This window comes from Chelonoidis abingdonii, chromosome 13 (assembly GCF_003597395.2).
Source record: "Chelonoidis abingdonii isolate Lonesome George chromosome 13, CheloAbing_2.0, whole genome shotgun sequence".
Lineage (NCBI taxonomy): Eukaryota > Metazoa > Chordata > Testudines > Testudinidae > Chelonoidis > Chelonoidis abingdonii.
Genome location: NC_133781.1, coordinates 20,299,516 through 20,325,727, shown reverse-complemented (window position 1 = coordinate 20,325,727; position 26,212 = coordinate 20,299,516). Strand labels below are relative to the sequence as shown.

At 39.5% G+C, this 26,212-nt stretch overlaps 1 protein-coding gene across 12 annotated transcripts in view; it reads left to right on the top strand.

The window, feature by feature from the left end:
• The window catches only part of SPAG9 (sperm associated antigen 9), a 106,146-nt gene extending 82,759 nt beyond the window's left edge, over positions 1-23,387 (top strand). For 7 of the 12 annotated variants that reach the window (XM_032785167.2, XM_032785162.2, XM_032785171.2 and 4 more), the window contains 10 exons: positions 602-724; positions 1,343-1,423; positions 1,981-2,048; positions 4,949-5,097; positions 6,579-6,750; positions 7,737-7,850; positions 9,860-9,898; positions 10,787-10,963; positions 17,321-17,458; positions 19,740-23,387. In XM_032785167.2, coding sequence (XP_032641058.1) covers positions 602-724; positions 1,343-1,423; positions 1,981-2,048; positions 4,949-5,097; positions 6,579-6,750; positions 7,737-7,850; positions 9,860-9,898; positions 10,787-10,963; positions 17,321-17,458; positions 19,740-19,855 — 1,177 coding nt within the window. In that variant the 3' untranslated portion in view covers positions 19,856-23,387. The remainder of the gene's footprint in view (positions 1-601; positions 725-1,342; positions 1,424-1,980; positions 2,049-4,948; positions 5,098-6,578; positions 6,751-7,736; positions 7,851-9,859; positions 9,899-10,786; positions 10,964-17,320; positions 17,459-19,739) is intronic. The other 5 variants (XM_032785168.2, XM_032785165.2, XM_032785173.2 and 2 more) reach the window with 3 other exon arrangements.
• The last annotated feature ends 2,825 nt before the right edge of the window (positions 23,388-26,212 follow it).

Here is a 26,212-nt window from a genome sequence, read left to right as displayed (position 1 = left end):
GAGTGTATTGTTCTATTTTTTTTTTTTAACTATTTGTTCCTTTCAGCCCACCATTTCAGCCAACTGCTGGTTTAGTATTGTTCAACCCCGGTGTACTCATTGATATCACACTTGCTCTATTAGTCATGTCTGGCACTTGGCTCTTCAGAAGTTTATGGGAACAAATGTAACTTGCCTCTTAGTCCAGCCAACTGCTGTGCATTAGCTGTGGCAGTTGAGAGAAAACTTCAGTGAGGTTTGTAGGAGTCATTAATAAAGAAATAAAGTTGGAACATCTCAGATTTTTCAAGGCCTTCAGCTATTCACAGGAGGTTCCATCCCGTGTGTTGGTTTGTATGGGAGCAGAATAATGGGGCTGAATGCAATCTCTCATTCCTCATAAGAAGTAGATAGCCTCATGAAATTTACTCTAAAAAGGTATTAATTTCATTCGTACAATTGGTATGCTTAATGGGATTCTTACTCTGCTTTAGATATACTTATAATACACAGAATATTTAAACATTTAACAGCTTTGAATTTGTAATCTGGGTTACAGTTTGAGCAGTTTGTGCATTTGTTTTCAGACTATTTTTTATCACTTTACCATTGTTTTTCTCAGTAGTGAATCAGACTTGTGTAAAGATGTGGTAGAATTGCCAAATGAGCAAGATCTAGTGAGAGAAGAAGCACAGAAAATGAGTAGCCTTTTACCTACAATGTGGCTTGGAGCACAGAATGGATGGTAAGAAAATGCTAATTATAAAACTACTAAATTAAAAAGATTAGGAGTCATTTTAAACCTGCTTTCAGAAAGTTTAAATATCAACCTGGGGGGCTCCAAGAACTAAGATGAAGTGTGAGGAAACCCACAAAGGGAAGAAAATTCTGAACCAAAGCTATAGTTGTACCATTCACTATGCCTTATTGTGTCTTGGCATTATAGAACATACAGAATGTATCATTCTGTAGTGTAATATACTGTACTATATATTGTAGGAGTTTAACAAATATATCTCTTTTTCAATACCAAATTAAACAAAGTTGTCTGTGACATGTCTCTAGAAAAGGCTTTCTTTTTATTGAAAGAAATATGGTATTATCTGAGGATTCTGTAGCGCTGAATGTCAATCACTAGGAACATTTACTATCCCAGTTACAGGCTCTGTGGATAGATGTTCAGTAATGTTTTGGGCAGCTGGTGGATTAGCTGTAGCAATCCTGCAGTTATCAGTGTGAGATTTTTTTCTCCATAATTAAAGCTTTACCCTGGCCGAAATTGATTAAAATTCTTGTATTGTCTGAGACGTTAACATGGTCTTGATGTATTCATGTTTAATTCATCCCAATTATGTCCTTGCAGCTTGTATGTTCATTCTTCAGTGGCCCAGTGGAGGAAATGTGTTCATGCCATTAAACTTAAAGATTCTATTCTCAGTATTGTGTAAGTTGTCTGAAATAATGTTTTGTAAATTTTGCTAACCTAAAGTAAACCTTTATTATAGATAGAGTAATTACAATGTAGTTTAAGTAGATTTCCAGTCTGAGTTCATTGAGACGCTAGTTTTAAAAAAAAAAACTACATTTCTTTATTCTTTTGGGGAAGATGATGGAGAGGAGGGTTCAGTCAGCATAATGGGGCGAAGGGGAAATCAAGGGGATTTTATGGATACTGAAATATCAAGGGTATTTCCAGGTTTTGGGGACTCGTATAAAGAGGAAACTATAATTTTCCTAGAGATACATCCTACTTACTTTGTAGCTAATGTATTGTTGTTATCAGTTTTCTGTTTTCAGCCTGTGCGTCTCACGGCCCCTTCTGTTCAATCAACCGTATTCTAAAAAGTAGAGAACTATGTATTTAAGAGCAAATGTGAATTTCATTTATTAAATTATGCTGAACTGTAAAATTATATTTACTGTAAAATGTCCTATTTATATTTTTATATTGATAATATGAATTAAACACTAATGATACTTTTGCCTCCTTTCTTTTCCCAGACATGTAAAAGGAATAGTATTAGTCGCACTAGCTGATGGAACATTAGCAATATTTCACAGAGGAGTTGGTAAGCATTCTGCTGAATGATCTTAAACAGAATCAATGACCGTACAGAGATGCTTCATAATCAAAACCGAGTAAATAAAATGTATCATTAGTAAATATTTTACTTTGAAAATGAATGCACTGAATTATCTGATTTTTGCAAACAGTATTACTGCAACAAGCATTTCCAGTATCTCTAATGTTTTGTGTACCTTGTCAAAAAAACTTAATTTGCTAGCATGTTGGTTGATGAAGTGTAGCATTAGATATGTTCAGACAAACTTATTTTACAGTAATTAGGGATTCCCCTGTTCTCCCTTTCTCTCTAGTAAATAGCCAAGAATTTCTCCTACTTGGAATCGCCACCATGGATCCTCACTCTGAAGTTCTTTTGAGCTGCCTCCAGGACTGTGGAGTAATTGAAATTTTGAATTATAGGTACAGTAAGTAAAGTGCATGCATTAAGCCAGTCGACCCTCTGCCTGTATCTCCATCATTTGTTGTGCACCCCTTCAGTACAGATTTTTTTCAGGCAGCTGGGTGATCTGAACTCCATGTTAGTTTCACTCAGGCCTGTCTCTACTTCAAGTTCTTCTTGCTTTTAAAAGAGAAACTTAACATTAGCTTGGTTTGTTTTGCCTTAGTTGGGTATTGTGGTGTTGAGGCTGGTCTTCGAAGATTTGTTTGTCATAGAATGCTTAATGCCCTTACTTGAAAACAGAGTTTGTCATATTTAGGCTTCCGCTATACTTTTGAACTGTATATATTAAACCTTACTTATCTATTGATCCTGGCCACACTGTGTAGCTGAATCTAGTCAATAATCCATATTTTATGTTGTCACTATTCTTCCCACCTCTGAGCAATGAGATTGCTGTTTATTTCTGTCTTGTGCCAATTCTGATGTATCAGGTCATAAATATAGGACGGTTTTTTACTGTCACTTATGTCCAAAGTTAGGCTTTTTGAAGGCTGTTATATATTTTTTGCCTTGAATCCTTAGCCATGTAAAGGCCACCATTCTGACTTGTTCTGCAAGACCTTTCTGTTAATGTCAAATGGTAGAAACCATCCATCAGTTCAAAAAACCTTTGCACCATAGAAGCACTAAAAATAACACTGGGAGTTAATATACTCCAATATATTTCCCTTTGAAATCAACAAGTCCAAAAAAAAAAAAAAAATCTTCTAACTGGAAGTTGTCTTTGTCTCGTGAATTTCTGGAGGCTTTTTATTATCCAGTCTCACTTCATCAAGCTTGCATCTTCCTCTCTAAGTTTAGCATTGCTGCAAATATTTCAAATGCATAATTCAAAGCTGTAAGTAATCTCCATAACAATTCATAACTGGTCTGTTGTCTGTCATAGAAATTTATTTTTAGTTGCAGGCCCTTGGTGAGATCAGTTTTTTTCCTCTTGTTCTCCAATCTTTTCCTTAAAACATTCACATTGATTTATATCCTCCATAAACTTCAGTTTAGTCTTCCAGGCTCTTTGAGCATTTCTGAGACTTGCTTTTAGCAGGATAGCCTTTTTTTTTTTTTTTTTTTTTTTCCTGACCATTGTGGCGGCCAGAAATCTTGTCCCATCAATTATTTTTCCATAAAAATAACATTGTTCTTATTAATGGAGTTTGAGGAAAGTGAGGGCTTATTCTGAATTCTACAGAAACCAATCCACGATCCTTCTGGTTTGTTAAAACTCATTCATATTTTGGGCAGAAGATGGGACAGCTGGGGAAGTCTCTATATACAAGCTATGTAGCAAAAGATACTTTGTTCTGCTTTGAGAATTGACTTTAGGTTATTCTGCCAATTAATCATGTCCAGAAGATGCACTATATACCCCCACCTTTTTGTGAACATTAGTAATTGGTCATGGCTGCCAACATTAACCTCTTTCTGATAATATTGTTTCTCAAAATCTATTTTCAAAATTCTCAGCCCTACCTTTCCTGGGCAGGCACTGTTCCTCTGTCTTCTGAGTAAGGATCTCTATGGGAGATCTCAAATAGGAGAGAAGGGGGTGTTCCTTACCAGTAATTGGAATTCTCCTGTTGGGTCATCACCGCAGATTCCTCACTTATTTGCTCTCTTCCTTGTGGTGTTTTGGATCCTTGCAATCAGCTTCTAACAATATTAAGCAGGCATGCAGCACTGATGCAAATATAGGGAAAGGCTCAACTGGCTTGATACTGATATTTACTTTAGTTACCTAAAATTCCAATGACTACAGGGTCCTTGAGGGATCTCAAGTATATGTCAAAGAATGATGATCTTTGGAGGAGATTAACCTAGAGGAGAACTCCAGTTAATGGTGAGTGACGCCGTTGTATGTGCTATTTTTAAAAAAGGCATACTGATAGTAGACAGCATTTAAAGATGTCATAGCACACTTAGACAACAGAGGGGATAATCTCAGTGCATGGCCAGCATTTCCATGCTCAGTCAAACAGCTAATGTTCAGTGCTATGTGTAGGCTGTTGCTCATTGTACCTGTTATATGCCTATCCAAGCAAATGCATTTAGCAGTATCTGACTGCTTTTTAAAATGCTTTGGCATACTTTCACTGACTCACTATGTACAATCACATTCTGAAGGAACAAAAATTGCACTTATTTCCTTAGACAACAGTCCCACACTTAATTGTTGTTTCAATTTAATGGAAAGTATAACCCTGAATTTGAATTGACTTTTTAAATGAGTCTAACACTCTTCTAAAAGGTTTCAGATGAAGTGGGTTCTAGCCCACAAAAGTTTATGCCCAAATAAATTTGTTAGTCTCTAAGGTGCCACAAGGACTCCTCATTGTTTTTACTCTTCTAAAAGTAGAGATGTACCATTTTAAAAGCACATATGCATGCAAATTAACTTCTGCAAATTACCTTAACCTCTGTGAATTATTCCTGTTTGTTTTTCAAAGATGGTCAGTGGGACTTGACAAACTATCATCTCTTAGACCTGGGCCGACCTCATCACTCCATCCGATGCATGACTGTCGTACATGATAAAGTCTGGTGTGGCTACAGGAACAAAATCTATGTTGTTCAACCAAAGGCCATGAAAATAGAGGCAAGTGAAAAACAATGTTTAGTTAAAGTATAATTAATTTTTGCCATTATCTTTGTCTAAACATCCCCCCTTCCCTATCTATGAATCCTAAGAAGACACTGTTCATCAGCACAAAAACAGGCCATCATTAACAAATTATTATTTTGGAGAGAAATTAGTCAAATATCTTCTAAAATTCAAGGATAATATTTCACATTATGGTTTTTAAAAAGCAGCTTTTTTGCTTTGAGTATCTCACATCTGTTTATAAAAGTGATTAAATTAATACACCTCTACCCTGATATAATGCTGTCCTCAGGAGCCAAAAAATCTTACTGCATTATAGGTGAAACCGCATTATATTGAACTTGCTTTTATCCGCTGGAGCGTGCACCCACCCCTCCGCCCGAGCACTGCTTTACCGTGTTATATCCAAATTTGTCTTAATCGGGGTAGAGGTGTACATCAATTTTTGTGGAATCTGCATCACCAACACTTCCTCTCCCTGAACAGATCCTGTGAAATAAAACCTAGTAACCAACCAGTTGCTGCAATGCCTAGAGGGGGAGCACACAACACACTGAACTTTGTGGTCTTCCCCCGTCCACCAGCAGCCTCTTCTAGGATTTGGCTTTCCATACTTCTATTTCTAGGGGATGGATTTTTTTAACTTGTAGTATTAGGAGAGCGTTTGCCCTCCACTTCGAGCAAACTTAAAATTTACCTAGAAGTCTAAGCTGTTGTTTCTGCAGTGCCCTACAGGTACATGACATGTTTCATATACAGGAAATAGCCAGCATAAGTGACTAGGGATTTTAGGCATTTTAGTTTTTGGGTGTTTAACTTGAGAACACATTAAAGGGTCTTGATTTTTAGAGGCTGAGTGCTCAGCATCTCTCGAAAAGCAGGTTTCTTTAAAGTATCTCAAGTTGGGCTCCAAAAATCACTAATCACTCTGGAAATGTTGGCCAAGATCCTTGCTCAGAGCATTTTGCAATCTATTAGGCAATATATGGGAAAAGGAAGTGAAGAATAGAAGGGATTGATGCAGCCTCATTCCAATGCTTATTGTTGAGGTTTGGCATGCATCTTGTAGCTCCAGGATTATTTGGTATGTTATATTTAATTGTGCACAAGAGGACAGGATAGCAGTGGAAAGAGCCAAACACTTTTTAGGCAAATGTCTCAAACTGTACCAGCGAACCTAATAACAAAAATATAAATATATATGATCTCTCTCTGTCTCACTCTTTTTCTCGCGCTCTCTCTCTAGATAGAAGGATTGGTAGATCATAATGGCTCATAAATGGGGATGTCAAAGCAAATGACTGTAGAGATGCGTGTTGTGAGGCAACACTATGCCATGCCTTGACAAAACACTCAGGGCAAGGTTAGTAGACAGTTTATGGGAAAAGTTACCAATATGTGTAAGATCTGGCTGAGAAGAGAGATCATCTTGTCTTTTTCGTGACTAATCTAATTCAAAGTACAATCTTCCATAGAAATCGTTTGATGCACACCCAAGGAAAGAGAGCCAAGTGAGACAGCTGGCCTGGGTGGGTGATGGCGTGTGGGTCTCTATTCGTTTGGATTCCACACTCCGACTCTATCACGCACACACATATCAGCATCTACAAGATGTGGACATTGAACCCTATGTAAGCAAAATGCTAGGTAAGTTGTTGACTGTAATAAAATTAACCATAGTGTTTTTCATTCCTGTTGCTACTTAGATCTTTTTTTATCTACCATGGGTCAAACAGCTTGTCTCAACCAAAGAAGAAACTTAAAACAAGACATCAAAAGCCTATAGTGGCATGGAATTTAACTTCCCCAACCCATCTGATTCTACAGTCCAAGTCAAACTGTCTAATACTGGCTACAGACAATCTCCTGATTTTAAGGACACTCTGGACAGCCGTTAGGAATTCAGAACTATTTCGGAAGAATAGATAGTAGTGGGAAGAAGTGTATGAAGCCTTTGAGATTTTCCTTCCTAGTTCCCCTCAACTTTTGTTTGGAACTGGGCCTCAGTTTTGCAGACTGTACATGTGGGAGGAGGCTGTAGGTTGCCTAAAAAAGTTGCCTTGCACTTATATGGGGAGAATACTGAGGCAAAACCTCACATAATTTGCTTCTCGTAAAACTGAATACCTGTTTTCTGATGTTGCTATCATTTTGTTTTTTCCGAGATAGCTCTAATTAAAATTAGTCTTTGAGATTTATTTCTGTATAATTTTTTTTTAAAGCAAGAAACAGTATTGTGTTTCTTAACTAGCCCAGAAAAATATGGTGTCAGAGCTCTTTGAACTTGCCTTTAAGTTAAATCCCTTTGCCTTGTAATCCCAGAAGCATTTTACTGTAATGTGCAGCGTGAAAAAATGATGACATTCTTTAAAATTAACTGTTTATATAAGTATAGTATTTTATTCCTTACAGAATCAAGATTAGACTAGAGAACAGGCCTGAAAATTGGCCCACATGAGTTCCCACTCTAGATTGTGACTCTGGACACAACCATTATGCCTTGGTTCTGTGTAAGAGGGAACATTCCCCCATCTCACGTGGATGTTGACGTTATAAAATGCTCTGAGCTCTCTAGAAATCCAGATGATTATTATTGGTGCCCAGAATTTTTACTGAAGCACTTTTTTTTTTAGGTACTGGAAAACTAGGATTCTCATTTGTGAGAATCACAGCTCTTATGGTGTCTTGTAATCGTTTGTGGGTGGGGACAGGAAATGGTGTCATCATCTCCATTCCATTAACAGAAAGTAAGTAAAATGTGAATGAATGTCTGTAGCTGAATACCAAAAAAATCAATGAAACTACTATAGCAATAAGACTAAAATATGAAGTGTCATCCATGGGTTTGGTAAAGGATGTAGATACACTCATCTCCAGGTTTGAATCTGCTCTAGGTTAGTAAATATCTGAGGGCTATTTAGCCTGCATAAAATGGATTGGTAGCAGACATCTCTCCATATAAAACACTTCATCCCAAAAGGCACCTTTGGAATGCCATGGATTGGATGGATACTGGGACTTGTACCTTAAAGCACGTAGAGATATTGGCAGTGATCTGTCAGTTTGATAGCACTGCCTGTGACGTATTGCTTGTGAATAGAGGATTTCAGCTTCTCGATCATGACAATTTGGCACTTCCCTTGAGCTCTAAATTCACATTTTAAAACTTATTTTGACAGTAAGGCTATAGTTAGCACAATTCGAAATGGCCTTGTTTTCTCAGAATCCATCACACAATCGATAATGTCCTTGGCGTCTTCGACTAGACAGGCAGTGAAACTGAGCTGCTTTTAAAGGCATTGCACAAGGGCATATGAGTTGTAACCACATTCTTCAAATAGAGGAGTTCAGTTGGTGGGTAAAATTCAGCCACTGGTTATTCAAAAAGTCTATGCTTAAAAAAAAAAAAAAAGTTGTGAACTTTTGCTGTATGCTGGTGGTACATTTAAAAATGAAATAGTTGCATTCTAGGAAAAGCAGTTAGCCTTTATAAAGGCTAATAGAACTGACAACCTCCTCTCCACTCCCCCCCCCCCCCAAGAAACAAACCACTATTAATTCAAACAGAAACTAGTCTTAAATGCTATGAACGAATCCCAAACATCTGTTTAAATTCATTCCCTAAAATTTTGATTAAAAAAAAAAAGAGCTCCCTGCCACAGACTTCATTGATGAAATTTGGATCAAAGCTTTTAATAACAGAAAATGCGTGAACAAAGGTTTCTGAAAGGAAAAGATGGCAACTTTAATTATAGTATTAATTGTGATGTTAAACATCCTACTGTATAAGGTTTTTAAGGTTTGACTGTAAATCAATCCTGAGGAAGACCGTTCTTCTAAATTTGCTGGTGGTAAATCTTCATGTTTCAATTCCTTTGTTGATAGCACATGCATTATGTTTCTCATACTGTTCCATTACATTGATCATCCATTAAATAAATGTTTGTTTTTGCATTGCATGGGTGTATTGAGCAAAGACGTAAATAGTTAAATCATGCTTCCAAAAAATAAATAGTTGCACTTAGTTTGTAGCAAAGTCAGTTTTTTTAAAAGTTTGGTGGGGATTTTCCTTTTTGAATACTGTGAACTTAAAAAAGGACCCTATCAATGCTTGTAGGCTTAATTTTAGGTCTATTAATGTTCTGGTTCATGAACACAATTATGCTTCTCTCCCTGCATTGTATTTATGAGTAGGCAGGGGATTTTGTAAATTTCAGTACCCTGCCACTGTAAACGTTCATGATTACAAGAACAGACCACATAGCTTGCATGCATGCACAACTATGAACAAACTCATCCCATTGGTCTGTTGGTGCGTTGATGAGCTGGATATCTTATCTAGTGCATAGTAGTCACTTTCTAGAGCTGATGGATTTTTCAGGGTGAGGAAGAAATGTTAAAACATATTGTTTAATTATACATTGTTTTGCCCATCGGTTTTGATAGTGTCCATTTAAGAAAAGAGAGAAAGGGGAAACTTTACTATTTAATTATATAGCTTAACAGTAACAAAAATATCCCATTAAAGTGACATGGCCTTCGTTGACAATTTATCCTGAAACCATATAACAAGGTATTGTTCTTGATTACTTTTATTGAATCTTCTTTAATTAACTAGGTTTTTTAACATAAGTTAGGAGCTAAAATCTAAAACTGTCTTATCAAATACTCAAATATGAGAATGGCAGGTTCTCATTAATACTTATCCTCTACTGTCATACCTATCCATTTCCCCTTTCCTCCTTTCTCACTTTAGCTGTAATCCTCCACCAGGGACGTTTACTGGGGCTGAGGGGTAAGTGCAGATCCTGAACAAAAATCTATTTTCAGGCTTCTAATAGCCACTTTGAGGCTGTTTCCCACTTCTATAGATTGACCCTTTGTATGTTCCTCAATGTTTTTCCACTCAGTTACTGCATTGCAGCAGTTTTATGTTTGCTAAATGGCCACCAATCTGCTCAGCAGTTTAGTGTATCATTCTGTGTTGCAGCTGAACTTTCATACAGACTTTGTTTTTATTCCAGCAAATAATTTGATACCATATCTCATAACTTTGTCATTAATCCACATCGTTGACTTTGTCTCATTACAAATCACATTTCTTTCACTCCTTTGATAGTCTTTGGAATGGAGATGGCTTGTCTGTCTAGCATGAATAAGAAGCACTTTTCTGTCAGTGGATTTTAAATCATCCCAGCAAAAACTAAACAGTGTTTATAATGGTGTAGCTCCTTTATGCCCACAGCTGACTATTTTTGGTGGGGTTTGTGCTGGCAATGGGATACCCTATAATCACAGATGCTAAGGAAATCTTCCTTTAACATTTTAATTTAGTTATACATTTGAATGCTTTAGGATTTGTTCATTGAGACATCAGTTAGCTGTATTATATATTAGAGATTTTTCCCTCATGAATTTAGTGTTTTTTAAAAAATAAATCTTAAAACAATTATGCTAGACGAATAAGAATCCTACTCCATTTTGTGATGTACTTCAAATAACCAAGCATGCAGTCTTATTTTTTCTTTCCAGCTCTGTCCTGAATTGGCATTTCTGCCCTTCTGTTCCATTTTATCTGAATTGGCTTTAGCTTTTAGATAGTACCATAAGGTTACTTAACAAATAACCACTTCTACAGACTGAAATTTCAAGTGGAAAACATTTTTGTTCTTTTCTTTTACAGCTAATAAAACAGCAGCAGGCTCTGGAAACCGTCCTGGGAGTGTTATACGTGTATATGGGGATGAAAACAGTGATAAAGTGACTCCTGGAACATTCATACCATATTGTTCAATGGCACATGCACAGCTTTGCTTCCATGGGCACCGTGATGCTGTTAAATTCTTTGTCGCAGTACCTGGTAAGCTCTGTATTCCTGTTTCTAAAATGCGGGGGGTTTCCTTTTTTAGATCTCTGCTCTGTGGATGCAGTGTTGAGACAGGCAGAGCCAATGTGAGAGGAAAACCCCATGTTCAGAAATGGAGTTAGGATTCTAGACTTCAGACCATAGTGCATTTGGAGGGAGACCTCCTTGCTTCTGAGACAGTGGGTAAGCATTTCAGTTTAGAAAGCTCCACCCTGTTTCATGGTACGAGAATGGTCTGGGCCGAAGCGGAGAAAATGCTTTGCTTTCATCTGGGAAGAGATGCTATGCAGTGGTGAAGAAGAGAGGAGTTGAGCACTTTGCTGTTAAAAAGGTAGTGAAATGAAAACTAGATTATTTCAGCTGTAGCGTAAGAATTTGGCATTAGGTAGCCCAGTTCCTGTCATCAAGGAACATTCTGTATGAATGAAGCACAATTGATAGCAAATGCCCTTGTTGTAAAAGAATCTCGGTTAAAAAGGCTAAGCCAAGCCATTTTTTAAAAAAACTAGAATGCCAGATGCATGCCCTTATTGAATGTGCATGCACACAGACGAGTTGGCCCCAGAAAGGCAGAAGTTAGATTATTTGCTTCAAAAGATGATGGTGCTTTGATGATACGTAAAGAATTGCAATTGCTGTGCTCTTTTCTAAAGCCTCTGTTGAAAGTGGATTTAAATGTTGTAAAGCTAATTCTGTTTCACTACATTTCAATGTCAAGTAACCAGACTAGACTTGTTGCATTCTTTAATTTACAATAAACAAATGATTGCTACCTAAATTCAAGTAACCCTACATCAATTTTTCTCGTCCCTAAAACATGAGGGGTTAAAACACAAGATATGTGCAAATATACTCCACCGATGTTTTGCTTCAAACCTTACATGAGAAACTGAACCTGTTTGGATTAGATGTTCCTTAGAAAGAGACTATTTATTCACTGGTATTCCAGTTTGCCTTAGACCATTTCTCTCCTCCTATTCAATAACAAGTTTATTATCAGCATTATAGCTCTACCAGTCAGGGAGCAGCAGGCATGAGTTGACATGTGAGCTGTTAAACAGAGGTCTTTTTCTATCTGTCCAATTGGACTGTTCAGGTTGAAGCTGAAATTCTACGAGCACTGGTCCCTATGTGTTTTCCACAGATGGGTACATGTGCATACGAGACCAGAAAATCTTGCAAGTAGTGTCTCTTGGTCCACACCTGGAGCCCGACATGCTCAGTACTGAGGGTATAAAGGCAGGTGCAAACTTGACCACCTCTCCAGTTCCTTCTTATTGCTTCATGGCCTGAGTTGGAATTCTGTGTCTTTGAAGCTAACTTTGCAGGATTTTATCTGTAAATATAGTGGCATATAGATTTTAGTGGTTTTGGTAGTCTCTTTATAAGTAGTGTAAATTAGTTTTCCTCATCCTCTCCATTTCCCTCCTTACAGGAAGGACTATGCCCAGAGTTCTGGGGTTCAAGAATTGTTTTCTGTGCCTTGCTCCTTCTCGGCCAGTGATGACTACCAGTGCTGTTTTTGCTGCCTTGGGGAGGCCCATATCGCCTCCAAATGCAGTATCGGCTGCTCTCTCTCTCTGCCCATGCCAAATAAGATGAGAGCAAGTATCTTATGTAGAAAGCCATGAGACCCCAGTCAGATGCAGGCTGGGGAGGACCCCCCAATACATGGCCTCAGCCCTCAAGCATCTCCGCTCTGAGCACGAGCTCCGAAGCAGAGGCCAGATCTGATAAAAACAAAAGACGTATTGTCTTGCGCTTCTCATGAGTGTAGTGGATACTGACACAGAAACAGATCCCTTTCAGATCTGCTCCCAAGAGAGAGAATGTCTCCTGACTCCTTCCAAATTGGGTGAGTTCTCTCACTCAGTTCCTAAAGACTTTGATCCGCTTAATCCTCCTGACTGCAAGGATCCAATGGTACCAATTCAGTACCAGCTAGTAAGCCAAAAAATAGGCATTACCAGCACTGGCCAAGAGCTCCAGATGGGACTCTTCTCCTCCAATGGTACCAGCCCAATCTCATAAGGACCCACCAACAACTAAGCCTGTGGATGTGCCTGTTCTGACAGTACTGACTACTGGGATCCCTCATGCTCCGGATGGACTGAGAGTTAACCTCCCTGGAGGATATCTTCACCCTCCTATAGCCACTATCTGTTCTGCTTTCAGCTCCAGTCCTTCCAAGAGACATTTCAACACCGGAAAAGGAATCAACCTCCTGCTCTGTCCAAAAGCTGGTGTCTCTGTCCACCAGCATCAACAGTACCACAGATGGAACTGGATCTGACTGTTTCATCAGATGAATCTAATATTTTGACAAGAGGTGGACACTCTTCTCAAGTGAGGAGCTATAAAGCAAATGCCATCCAACATCAAGGGAAAGAGTTCTACTCTTCACATTTCGTCGTTCCCAAGAAGGGATGGAGGCCCATTCTTGACTTGCATCAACTAAATACTTTTATTTGCAAATTCTGCATAGTTATGTTGGCACTGATAATTTCATCTCTGGAGGAGGACACATGGTTTGTGGCTTTCAGCATGAAAGATTATTACTTTCATGTGAATGTTCATCCATGGCACAGAAGATTTCTCAGATTTTTAGTAGGGCAGGAACATGACCAGTTCCAGGTACTCCTGTTCTGTTTGGCAACAGCACTCAGGGTCTTCACAAAGGTCTTCTCAGTGGAGGTGGCACATATGAGACAAAACTGCTACACCATCTTCCGAGATGTGGACTTGCTCCAACCAGGAAGATCCAGCTGCAAAGTTCATCTTTGCTTTGCCTCCTGGCGTCTTTGGGAATCTGCATGAACATGGAGAAGTTTACCGATTCTCAGACCATAGACTTAATAGGAGTGACCCTAGCCTTGACCTCAGCAAGGGCATGCCTCCTTATGGAGAGATTTGAGGCCATGAGCAGCCTGATAAGACATCACTCACAGACCTCCAACTACTGTCAAGGTCTGTCTTTCCCTACTAGGCAACATGGTCTCTTCTTACACTTGCATAATGCTTTTTGACAGGTTTCATCTCCATTGTTTAATGGCCTAACTTTGATATTTTTACTTGACAGACAGACAATATGAATACCAAAGTGACAGTCCCCACCAATGTCAGGGCTTCTCTCACCTGGTGGATGAACCCAGAGCAAGTGTGTGCTGGAGTCCCTTTCCTTCCTCTCACATCTGATACAATCATAATCAAGGAGGCATCCCTCATAGGCTAGGGAGCCCATATGGGTGACCACATGACACAGGGTGCGTTGACACCTTCAGAGGCCGGAATGCCCATCGGTCTCCTGGAGCAGCCAGACAGGCCTGCAATGCATTCCTCCCACGTATCCGATCCCAACATGTCCGGATAATGTCAGACAACTTGATGACTCTCTTCTGTATAAACAAATAAGGAGGGATGAAATCTCTTCTTCTGTGCATAGAGTTGATCCTCTGGAATCACATCACACTCTCTGTGACATACCTCCTGGGTGCACAAAACAAGAGGTAGACAATCTCAGCAAGCACTTCTCCACTGACCACATGTGGGAGATACACAGTTCAGTGCTAAATGAAATCATCACTCAGTGGGGAATACCATCTTGGGACCAGTTTGCCTCCCAGACAAACAAGCAATCCAACATGTATTGCTCCAGAGCAGCCACTAAGTTGGGACTCCCAAGAGCGGTGCCCTTTTACTATCCTGGACAGACCACCTGAGGTACAGTTTTCCTCCCATTCCACTACTACAACAGGTTCTATAGAAGATTCATCACAACTAAGCGCTAACTGGCCCAGGTATTTCTGGTTTCCTGGACCCTCCTGCACATATCAGCCCATCTTCCCATTGTGTATGACCCTTCCCAAATTTGCTAACTCAAGTAAATGGCAGGATTAGATGTCCCCTCTTTGCCATATGGCCTGGTATTTGAATGGGTGAGAGACTTGGAGTGTTCACATTAGAGACCATTCAAATCATTCTCAACCACAGCAGAAAATTCTCCACCAGAAAATGCTATCTAGGTAAATGGAGGCGTTTCTCTACTTGAGTGCAACAAAATCAGTTATCTCCAGAAACAGCAGGTATTCCTGCTATTCTAGATTACCTCCTTGCTCTCACAAAGTTGGATCTATTCTTTAGCTCCTGCAGTCCATCTTTGACCAATCAGTGTCTTCCATACTCAAGTAGAGGGCTATTCTATCCTTACCCACCTGATAACCAGATTCCTGAAGGGTCTCACTAGGACCTTCCCACCAAAAGTGAAGCTAGCACTGCAAAGGGATCTCAATCTTTATATTTTCACTGCTTACCAGGCCACCTTTTGAATCACTGGACACATGCTCGATGTCCCACCTGTCCATGAAAGTTGTCTTCCTTGTCACCATCATTTCAGCCAAGAGGGTGAGCAAGCTGTAGGCACTTCTGGCTGACCTACTATACACTACTTTTTCATAAAGAAAAGGTATACATTCGTCTCCACCCGAAATTCATTAGTAAGGTAATTTCAGAGTTGCATATTTGTCATAAACCATAAGTCCCAATTCTGAACCTTAGTGTTCAAAAGGTGGGTGCCTGCATGAAACCTCCAAGCTTAATTACCAGCTTAGATCTGATAGCGCTGCCACCAGCCAGAAATTCCAGTGTCTGGCTCACTCTGGTCTCCCCAAAACCTTCCCTGGGGGACCCCAAGACTCAGATGCCCTGAGTCTCACAACAAAGGGAAATAACCCACTTCCCTTCCCCCTCTTTACCTCCTCCCAGATTTTCCCGCCCTGGGTACACTAGAAGATCACCGTGTTCAAGTCCTTGAAACACAAACACAGAGAGGACCATTCACCTTCTCCCCCTCCTTCTTTTTCCCCCTCCCAGTCTTTCCCTGAGAGAGACCGTAATCCTGGCACAGAGATTCCTATCCCTTGAGCCTCAACTAGAAAAAGAAAATCAAGTTTTAAAAAGAAAGCTTAATATAAAAAGAAAGAAAGAGACATAAAAAGGTCTCTGTATCAAGGTGACAATATACAGGGTCATTGGCTTAAAAGAAAACAAAATGAATAAACAGCCTTATTCAAAAGAAATACAATTTAAAACATTCCAGCAAACTACACACATGTAATTACGAAAACAATATAAAAACCTATATTGTCTTATACCTGTACTTACAACTGGGAAACAGAAGATTAGAAAGCCTGGAGATAGAAAGATTACTCTCAGAGCCGAGAGAGCAACAGAGACACAGACAAAAGACACACACCCAAAAATTCCCTCCCTGAGCTTTGAAAAATCCAGTTTCCTGATTGGTCCTCTGGTCAGGTGTTTGGTTCCCTTTGTTAACCCTTTACAGGTAAAAGAAACATTAACCCTTAGCTATCTGTTTATGACACATATAAATCAATCAATTAACTTACCAGTATTCTTTGCAAAGTGTTCTACCTGCAGAGTACGAAATCAATTATAAAAATGCCAAGACACTTGCTGTAACAGAGCAAGAATGCCAACAAGTGATATCTGCTCAGAGACTAAGTGGATTTTTGTTTGTATGCTCCTTTGATATCAGCGCATCTCGCTTCCCCGGATGAGGTGAGCGCCCATTCCACTAGAGTACAGGCAACCTCAGTGGTATCTCTTCAAGAAATGCCTATGCTGGACGCCTTGTAAGGCAACAACTAGGAGTTCCAGCCACACCTTCATTACACTTTAGTCCAAGCCTCTTCTGAAGATGCAGCCTTTGGAATGGCAGTATTAGACATCTGCACCCCCTCCTATTTGACTACCTCTCACCTGTCACTTGTGTGAAATACTCAGAGACCAGCACTCAAAGAAATGGAGGTTACTTACTTGTAACTGGAGGCTCTTTGAGATGTATGGTCCCTATCTGTATTTCACTACCTGCCCTCCTCCTCTGCTTTAGATCATGACAGGATTCGCGGTAGAGAAGTAACCAGAGAGGCAGTCCATCCGCTCCTCCCCTTATACCCTGAGTACAGAGTATGAGGCGCTCCAGGGCACAGGCATGGATCAACAGACACTACTTGCAAGATTTTCCGATCTTAGACACATAGTGTACACACATACAAAATACAGATAGGGGCCACTCATCTCAAAGAGCCTCCAGTTAGGGATAAGTAACCTTTATATCTCACATCTCTTTAAAGAGGAAATAATCTTAGCATGGCCAGCATTCTGTCTCTTGCCAATGACCTCTACCATCAAGGCTGCAAGTAGCTGAATGCACGGTTGGCCATAAAATACGTCTAGCAAAGCCACTGCGCTATTAGTCTCTAATCAGTTGGTTTGAAAAGATTTCATATTCAAGGTACCGAATAAAAACAGTGGTTTTTTTCTGAAATACAGGTCAAGTTGTTTGCCCAGCCAGCAGTGGTGGAGCAGAACTATCAGGTGATAAATCTGCCCAAGAATTCTTCAGCCAAACTCCCTTAAAATCTATGTTGGTGATAAGTGGAGGAGAGGGATATATTGACTTCAGGATGGGTAAGAAGTTGGATCTTGCGAAATGTGTTTTCATTACCTTTGTATAATGCAGTAAAAGTGCTTTATGATAGTTAATGACTTGATTATTTTCCTATTTAAAAGCTAAATCTGTTATGAGGTTTCTGAGGAAGGGGACAGTAATTTATGAACGTTTTTGGTATCTAAATTTGGATAAAAGTGCTGTATGGATTTAATATAAGACTGAATTGAAACTGTAACCGTGTTCTTTGTGAAAATGAGTTATATTAGTCTTAATGCCATTCATCCAGAAGGATTTCAGAATGCTTTTGTACATTTAGATACACTGTAGTTCATATATTATCTAGGAATCTCTTCACTCACCCACTTCTGAAATGCAGCCACCTTTGGGATAAAACCGAACAGCTGTTTCACAGGTACACTACCTAAGCTAGGACAAACACTTTATTTTGGGAGTGGCAGATGTCTTCCTGTTTTTTATTAGGCAAATAAGTCAGTGATGCATTTGAACTCAGGCTGTGGAAAAGTGGAGGAGAGATGGATAAAGTGAAAAGATTTTAGTTAAGTCTTCCTCAAGACTAATGCAGTCTGCATACAAATATTCATTCAAACCCCGTTTTTAAGCCCTGAGCCATGTTACTGTATTTCTTGGACTACTTTGACAACAAGGAATTAAGTCCTTTTGTGTTAACATATTACATTGCTGGAGCATGTGCCTTTGTCTTAATTTACCTTTTAACAAACTGGATTTTTAAAGATTACATGAGTCTTTGTCCAGAAAATGTTCAAGTTTCCTTTATAAGAAAAAAGGAAAAATCAATTTAGTTCTATACTTGCCCTTTTTTCATACAGAAGCTTGTAACAGTTCCTGTTGTTCTGGTAAACTCTTGCATTGATCCAACCTGTATAGCCTTGGTGTACGTTTACCAAATAAACAAGGGTTTACTTAATGAAAAGCCTTTGCTTTAGGAAAGAAATACATGAATGAGAAGTGTCAGAGTTAATAGGTGTAACCACTACAAAGCAATTAACAATGTGCAACCCCTTACCTCTTCTGGCTAAAATTATAAAATCAAATCAAAGTCAGAAATTAATTTACTGGCCTGCAAATGGATAATTTAGTGAAGAAAGTGTGGCTGATCTCATGTTTGGATCTAGTTTTGACTGCTTCACTTCCAGCACTTTTACATCGCTCTCTAATATAAAGACAAAACATCTTCTCAAAGTCCATGAAGACAGCGCAATTTTCTAGCACACTACTGTCTGGTGAAAAACAGTAACATACAATTGAAGTTCAGTCTAAAGATGCAGGCATTGTTTAGCTTCCTAAGTCATACTTTGATTTAATCAGTCTAACCTACTCAGACAACCATTTCAAGCCTTTCTAATGTTTTCAGCCTGTTCCCACATCACCTGGATATATAAAAACTCTTCTGTACAGATGTCACATGCAAGCTCCAGTGAGGGCTATATGCTGTATGGGTTAGTGTGTTAGCCTGTCACCTGTAAACAGACTTCAGATGGTAGTTCAGGTGGTTCTAGGCCAAACCTCCATTTATTCATATGTATTGCAAAATCACTTGTTCTGCCATGACTGGTTTCTGTTCAAGGGCATCAGTGCAGCACTGCAGTACTGGAGGGTTAATGCAGGTTAGGACTGAGGTACAGTGGTTGAGCTGTGAGACAAACTAATGGTGTGAAGCAGTTAAAATGAGAACAAGTAATGAGAAAGCAAAGACTAAAGAATTCACAGCAGATTTAAGTGTTACAGCTTCTGTACAGATTACTTTAACATTTCATGGTGACAGTTCGCATTCAGTTTTCACTCCTAGGTCAGAGAAGCATATTATGTATCAGGATGCATGGCTCTGTTTATTTGGCTTGTATGTCTGCAAGCTCTTCCTCTCTGTTGCAGTCCCACCCATGTCAACACTTCTGCTTGGGTGATATGCAGGGTAAACAGTGTCCCTTTTCTACTTTGCTTTATGTACCCTAGCATCAAACCTTAGATTAGCAGAAAATAAATGAAATGAGACATTTATCAGTTACAGTTAACTTAGGCCAGGGCTAGTATTAATAAATATGATCTTCAGAATGCACTGTTGTGGAATATTTGTAGTGCAAGTTTCCAGCTTGCTAACTTAGTTTTTTGTTAAGGGTTTTGAAATCTGCTGCTACTCTAGGGACAGATGGCAACTATCTTTTATTGTGTATTCTTGTCTCTTACCACACTGGTGTGTAGTGGTAATACCAGTTTATTTTCATTGGTATGTTCAGCTGAATCTAAGTTGTCATTTCTCAGGTGATGAAGGTGGGGAATCTGAACTTCTTGGAGAAGCTCTGCAACTGGAACCTTCTGTAGCCAAAGCTGAGAGGAGTCACCTGATAGTGTGGCAAGTAATGTATGGCAATGAGTGAACCCACTAAGAAGCAGCTAGAGACTGAAAAAAGGCTTCTGCATGTTTTTTTGGTTTTTATTTTTGCAGAATCTGTTTCACTACATGGTGTTGAAGCATCTTTGCTGTTTAACTTTATATTGCAAATCTGTCAGACCGTAACAATACAGGATTGAGCTTGTGCTGTTTTACTGCACCAGTGTTACATAGGTAAGATCAGTATAATGAAGAAATCAGTGTTTTTTCTTTCTCAAAACTGATGACTACTGGTAAGCAATCCAGACAGTTTACTGTACCACAACAACCTAATGTAGTTCACTTCTTTTGCTAGTATCACTCTCTTATCACTAATTGAGTTAAACTTCATTACAACTGAGATTAATTTCTCTGCACAACATATTGAGTGAAACAGCAAAGTTATTCCCAGTGTATTATAACGTTGACAAACTATCAAATGAATTATCAAGATTCATGTATACATTCAGTGAGGGCTAAAGTGAATTGTAAATTCTAACTTTTATTTTCAAACCTGACAAATCTTGTTTATATAGTGTGTACAGTTTTGTTTGTGGTTTTCATCCAAACTTCTGGGGGAAGAGGGGATTGTATAGAATAACTTAAAACAACAATACTTAAAGTTTCATGTTTAACTGCTGAAAAACTCTAAAATTTGAGAACATCAATAATGAGCAGTTTGGAGAACCGTCTTCTCGCTTTTTCCTTGTCAAATGGCAACATTTCAGTAATTTCCAAAGGACATTTAGACATTGGGATGATTATAAAACTGAAAGGTTGTAATATCCTTGAGCAGGGGATACATTAATTTTCTTCATGACTTAAATCCATATATGTTCTCTTAGACCCTGGAGCAATTCTTCTCTGCCTAACTAGTCAAACTCCTGAGTAACTGTTCTGGAGGTTAGAGACCTCAAACAGAGCAAGAGAACTGACTGACAAAAAAGATAATACATTCTGCCCAAATGAAATTGCGAAGGAACTTCAGCTCTGTAATTAGGCAAAAAACACATAATTGTTAGTTTCATACCCCTTGTTAGGTAGTGAAATACTATGTTATTTAGAGAGAAGAAAAACACATTAACTGATTAAGCTAACTGATAGAAGCCAGGAGAGTCTAATATCAAGGCGGACATTCTGTCTACTCACCATATATTTTTTTTTTAACCACAATAGAGTGAGTTCAGGATTGAGTGTCTTCTTTTTTGCTTTGAATTTCCAGAGTTGGAACTGAGTTGAACCCTTTCTATAGAGTTTCTGTAAAATGTATAACGCTTAGGCAGGTTTTTCCTTAATTTAGTCTCTGAAAAACAGACTTTTTTAAATCTGAGCATTCAGCACGTATCCCCAAAAGACTGGGACTGTCTGAGCAATCTGTCTGTGACAGAATGGAACAGTTTCAAAGGAATAAATGTAGACAAACTTTTTTTTAAAACTGCCTAAACATTTTTATGCAATAGGAGCAGTTCTGGTCTATCAGGCAAACGTGTTTATATATTTTTCTTAATTTTTTAAAAACACATTTAGCTGAGGTCTATTGTGTAAATATATATTTAGGCAGCTTTTTTTCAAATGCATATCATATCTGATAAACCAGAAAAACTCCATTCAGGTCTATTGGTTAGATTTATATGTATAAATACTTCTTAAACAGCATGTTTTGTACACATGTTCCACTCTCGTAAATATGTATTTAGGACATAGGCTATGTAGTAAAAATTCTTATTAAAAATGCCTAATATCTTGGTAGTGTATTTTCTCTCCAGAATGCCAAATGTGATGTGATGTGATGTTCACAAATCACTTCCCAAATTTTCATTTTTAAAATCAATCTTGAATTGCTTTGGCTTAAATATGGAATCTGAGAACTTGGGGGGTAGCGGGGGGGAGGCAGACTGTCTTAAACATTGTTATAAGAAAGACCTATTTAAAAAAAATATATTGAGATTTGTATGCTGAACTTCAAGGACATTTGAGTTATAGCTCATGAAATTGGTGTCTGGGAAAAATGCTGACTAAACTTTAACAGTGATGCAAACATCACTACAACTGGTGCAATTTTATTGCTCCTCCTGCCATCTTTCCTTTTAAATTTAACTTATTGGCTATTTGGAAAATATTCTACAAGCTTTATGCGCCAGTGGATTTTCATTCATGTATTCTCAGAACGCACAATTCTGTTCCGTAAATCTTGTATAGCATTTTATTTGTAATTATTAATGCACTGTTTCTCTGAACTGCTTCACTGCTGTCAAATAGAGCAGATATGTCTGGCAAGTGCATACCTAATCTTTTTTGCCCAGTCTGGTCACTGTGCCATTCTATTCACTTCAATGGACCAGCTCTTGCAAATGGCTGCAGAGACAGTCATTTCTTTCCAATAGTGGAAGGGTTTTAAAGGAAACACTACCTGTCACTACAGTACAACTGTGGGTGTAGAAGAGGGGGTTGCACACTGCTCTGCATTATTCATTTTAAAATTTATCCCCTGTTCTAAGGAACATAGATTAAGGGTGTACTTATTCTCCTCACAATGCACTGGGATTTATAAATTCCAGATCACTTTGAAAGGTGGGTAAAGCATGGAAAACCCCATGCATCAAGATGACAAACTCCTAAGAATCTAAATCTCAAGAATGTATGTATGCATCACAGACTTTTGTGGTTTAAAAGTCCTTTAAATAGGAATGAATTTCTTGATAGCTACAGCTTGTTAATAGTTTGAAAACATTTCGAGCACAAAATATGCAGCACATTACTTGTCTGGATAAGTGTGTTTGCATGGTAAAGGTAAAATGACTTATATAAGCTGCTGTATTGTTAATTTCTTGTAAAGGTCTTCCTGCGTTGGATCAGATAGAGCTGGCAGAGCGTAGACACTTTATCATAGGCTGCCTTAGTAACAAATGTTAAATCTGTTTTATTATACTAACTGTTCTAAAGAACGTATGTCTTTAAAATGGTGTAACTGAATATTTATTTCCATGTGAGTATTATGAAAGTTACCAAAGGATTAAACCTGATTTAGCACTCTTGTAAGTGACCCTGTTGAGCTGGGGTCTTGTGAGTGACCCTCGTCTGTAAAATAAGACACAGTAAAAAATAAATAAATAAATAAATACAGCTCTATGCGAAAGTTAAATATTTTTTCTAACAGGGTTATGCCATATTGTAACAACATATGTTGCACCTCAGAGCATTTTTCTATACACTAAATGTCTGTCCCATCCTCTAACAAAATTAAGTTTCCTTTATTAATTTTGTTGCACATTTCTCAACCTTTTAAACATATTTTAAACATTTTATGGTCTGTAATTTGACAGTTTTGTCTTAGACACTTATGCTGAATTTTACTTGCCTCTGTAATCTGAGATGGATTCTACAGCGTTCAACTTGCTGTCTGTTAAAATTTGAGGCTTTTCTGTGAGCAAGAAAGCTCATATAGCCGTGTAGTTATTTCAGTATTTATTTCTATTGAATCCTCGGGGTTCAGAATGTAACTTTGTACATTAAATATATAAATATGTATATGAAACATACATTGGATTTGGTGTTTTCTTTGTAGCCTCATGCTAAACGTGTAACAATTGGTACCAGAAGACAATTGTCAAATAGTTTTAAACTAATGGTCAAATAACTTCATCTTAAGTAACTGATGTAAATGTGTAATATCTGTAACCAAGAGCCAGGTTGCATACTCCCATGGTAAAACCAGCAGAAGGGGGCTAAGGAAACTCTTCATGGAGTTTCTCATTGATTGCTTTGGGGTGGATGAACGGGCAGAGTTTACCTCTCGGTGGAAAGAACTGAATCCATTCACAAACCTCATGACACTGCACCAGCTCTGGCTTCCTCATGGCCCCTGTACCTATCCTGACCACATCTATTCAGCAGCCCCATAAATGTGGAGTTCACCACCACAGGGTGGGTGTGGGCAGGGGTTCAGAATTTGGCCTGATCATTCACTTTTCCAAAAAGCATCTCTCTGTGTTGGCTGGGAGACTGCGTCCTTGTGGCTCTGCTCCCCACTCTCACAAGGCTACTGGTCCCTACAGAACACTAGACCTTTGGGATTTGCTAGACAGTAGCCAGGATCTTGATTTTGGTCTAGAAGGATTTAGTACAGAGTATCAAGCACAAGTGTAATGACTGCACTGCTGTACGTGACACAGCTACAGGGCCAGCTCTAGGCACCAGCGCTCCAAGCTGTCCCTGCCAGCAGGTATATGGGATCTTGGGGAGCAATTACCACACAGGTGGGGTGCAAAATAAACTTTATTAAGAAAATGCAAAAAACAGGGAAAATTCAATAGTGAGGGGTATGGGGTTTGTTAAGGTAGACAATTGGGGAGGGGTTTCTTTTAGCAAATAGTATAGGGGGTTTCTACAGTGGGGTACAATACAGTTGGTAACCAATTAACACTGAAGTATAAATGTAACAAGTAGCTAACAATTTCTATATAAAAGGTGTGTCACAGCAGCATATAGCCAACTAACAGTTATGGGAAAATGTGGTAAGTAACCAACTCTAGGTAAAAATGTGTCACAGTGGTATAAATGTAAAATGTGAGGTGTGTTAGAGAGAAAAAGGGTAACCAATGGGGTTTTATGCTAGACTTCAGTAATACAATTGAGGTTTGGGGGTAATAGGAGAGTGTGGAGGAAGGGATTAAAAAGGAGAGAGAGAGAGAGAGCTTCAGGAGACAGAGAGCAGGCAGGCTGCAGGTTTAAACAGCAGAGAGAGAGCAGGCAGGCTGCAGCTTTAAACAGCAGAGAGCAGAGGGAGATTTAAGCTTCAGGAGACAGAGGGCAGGCAGGCTGCAGGTTTAAACAGCAGAGAGACTGAGGGGTATGGGGTGACTGGAGAGCTCGGTGGGGGCAGCAGGAAGACAGACTTAACCACAACTATACAGAACACAGCAAAATCTTATCTATGACCTAACTTAACCAAGACTACACAAATTAGCAAGTAACAGAACACAATGCAACAATTTCTTAAACCTAACTTACAGAACACAATACAAACAATTCTCTAAACCTAACTTAACCACAGCTATGCTGGGTGCTGGTTAAGTCTGGGTGCTGGGGAAAGAGAGAGAGCAGCTAAGATAATAAAATAAAAGTATAGAGAATTTCACAGAATTTCACAGAGGGATTCTTACCAGCCCCAAAGGAAGCAGCAGAGGTAAAAGCAGCAAAATCATCAGAAGGCTGGGTACAGTCTCAATAATCAGGAGATCTCTCAGGCAGCAATTCGTTCTTCGTGGGGGGGGGTTTAAAAAATGGGGGTACGCTCAAAAATAAAACGAGAGTGGAGAAAGGACCCCCCAGAACCCCTGGCTGATCAGACCAGGCAGCAATGCAGGAACCTTTCTGATCTTAGTTTTAAAAATGTCTGTTTTTAAAGGCAAACTCAGGCAGTTTCCCGCCAGTACTTTTGATAGGCTCCCTCTGTCACAGGGGAGGAGAGGGGGCAGGGACAAACTGTAGGTGAGCACAGAGACATGTCTGGGCAGAGTCCTGTGCAGTAGGTGACTCAAAAGCACATGAGGCCTATGACTCATGCCCAGGATTTTAAAAACACAATAGGTCTTGCAGCTCTGGACATTGCCTACCCTACACCGAGCCCAGGTTTAACAAGGTGATAACTGGACTAATCCTTTGAACAGGGCAGTGGTTCCACTTAGCACAAGTGGCCCTCCCTTTGAGAAGGGCAATGGCTCTTGGTAAACAATTTAACAGCCAGGGAGGGGCGGCCACAGGAGAACAAGAACAAAATGGAGTATGGGGACAGCTGTAAGAAACAAAATGGAATAGGGGGATAGCTGTAACAGACACAAGCATGTGCTTAGGGCGGCACTTTCCAAGGGACGGCACACCAGCTCTCTTTTTTTTTGCTTGGGGCGCAAAAAACTGGGAGCTGGCCCTGAGCGGAGATGAGCTGCGGTGGTGGGGGGCATGGGGAGGGCCACAGGAAGTAACCCTGGGAGGGGCAGAGGAACCTCTCACCTCCGCTCCACTGCCGACTGCTCCCCCGAGTATGCCGCTGCTCCACTTCTCCCCCCCTCCCTCCCAGGCTTGCTGTGCAAATCAGCTGTTTTGCAGCAAGCCTTGGAGGGAGACATGGGCGGCGTGCTCAGGGGAGCAGGTGGAGCGGAGGTGAGCTGCAGTGGTGGAGGGTGCAGTGAGGGCTGCAGGAACCCTGGGGGGGCAGAGGGAACTGCTCCACCCAAGCTCACCTTCGCCTCCTTCCCCAAGCATGCTGCTGCTACGCTTCCCCCCTCCCTCCCAGGCTTGCTATGCAAATCAGCTGTTTTGCGGCAACCCTGGGAGGGAGGGAGGAGAAGTGGAGCGGGGGTGAGCT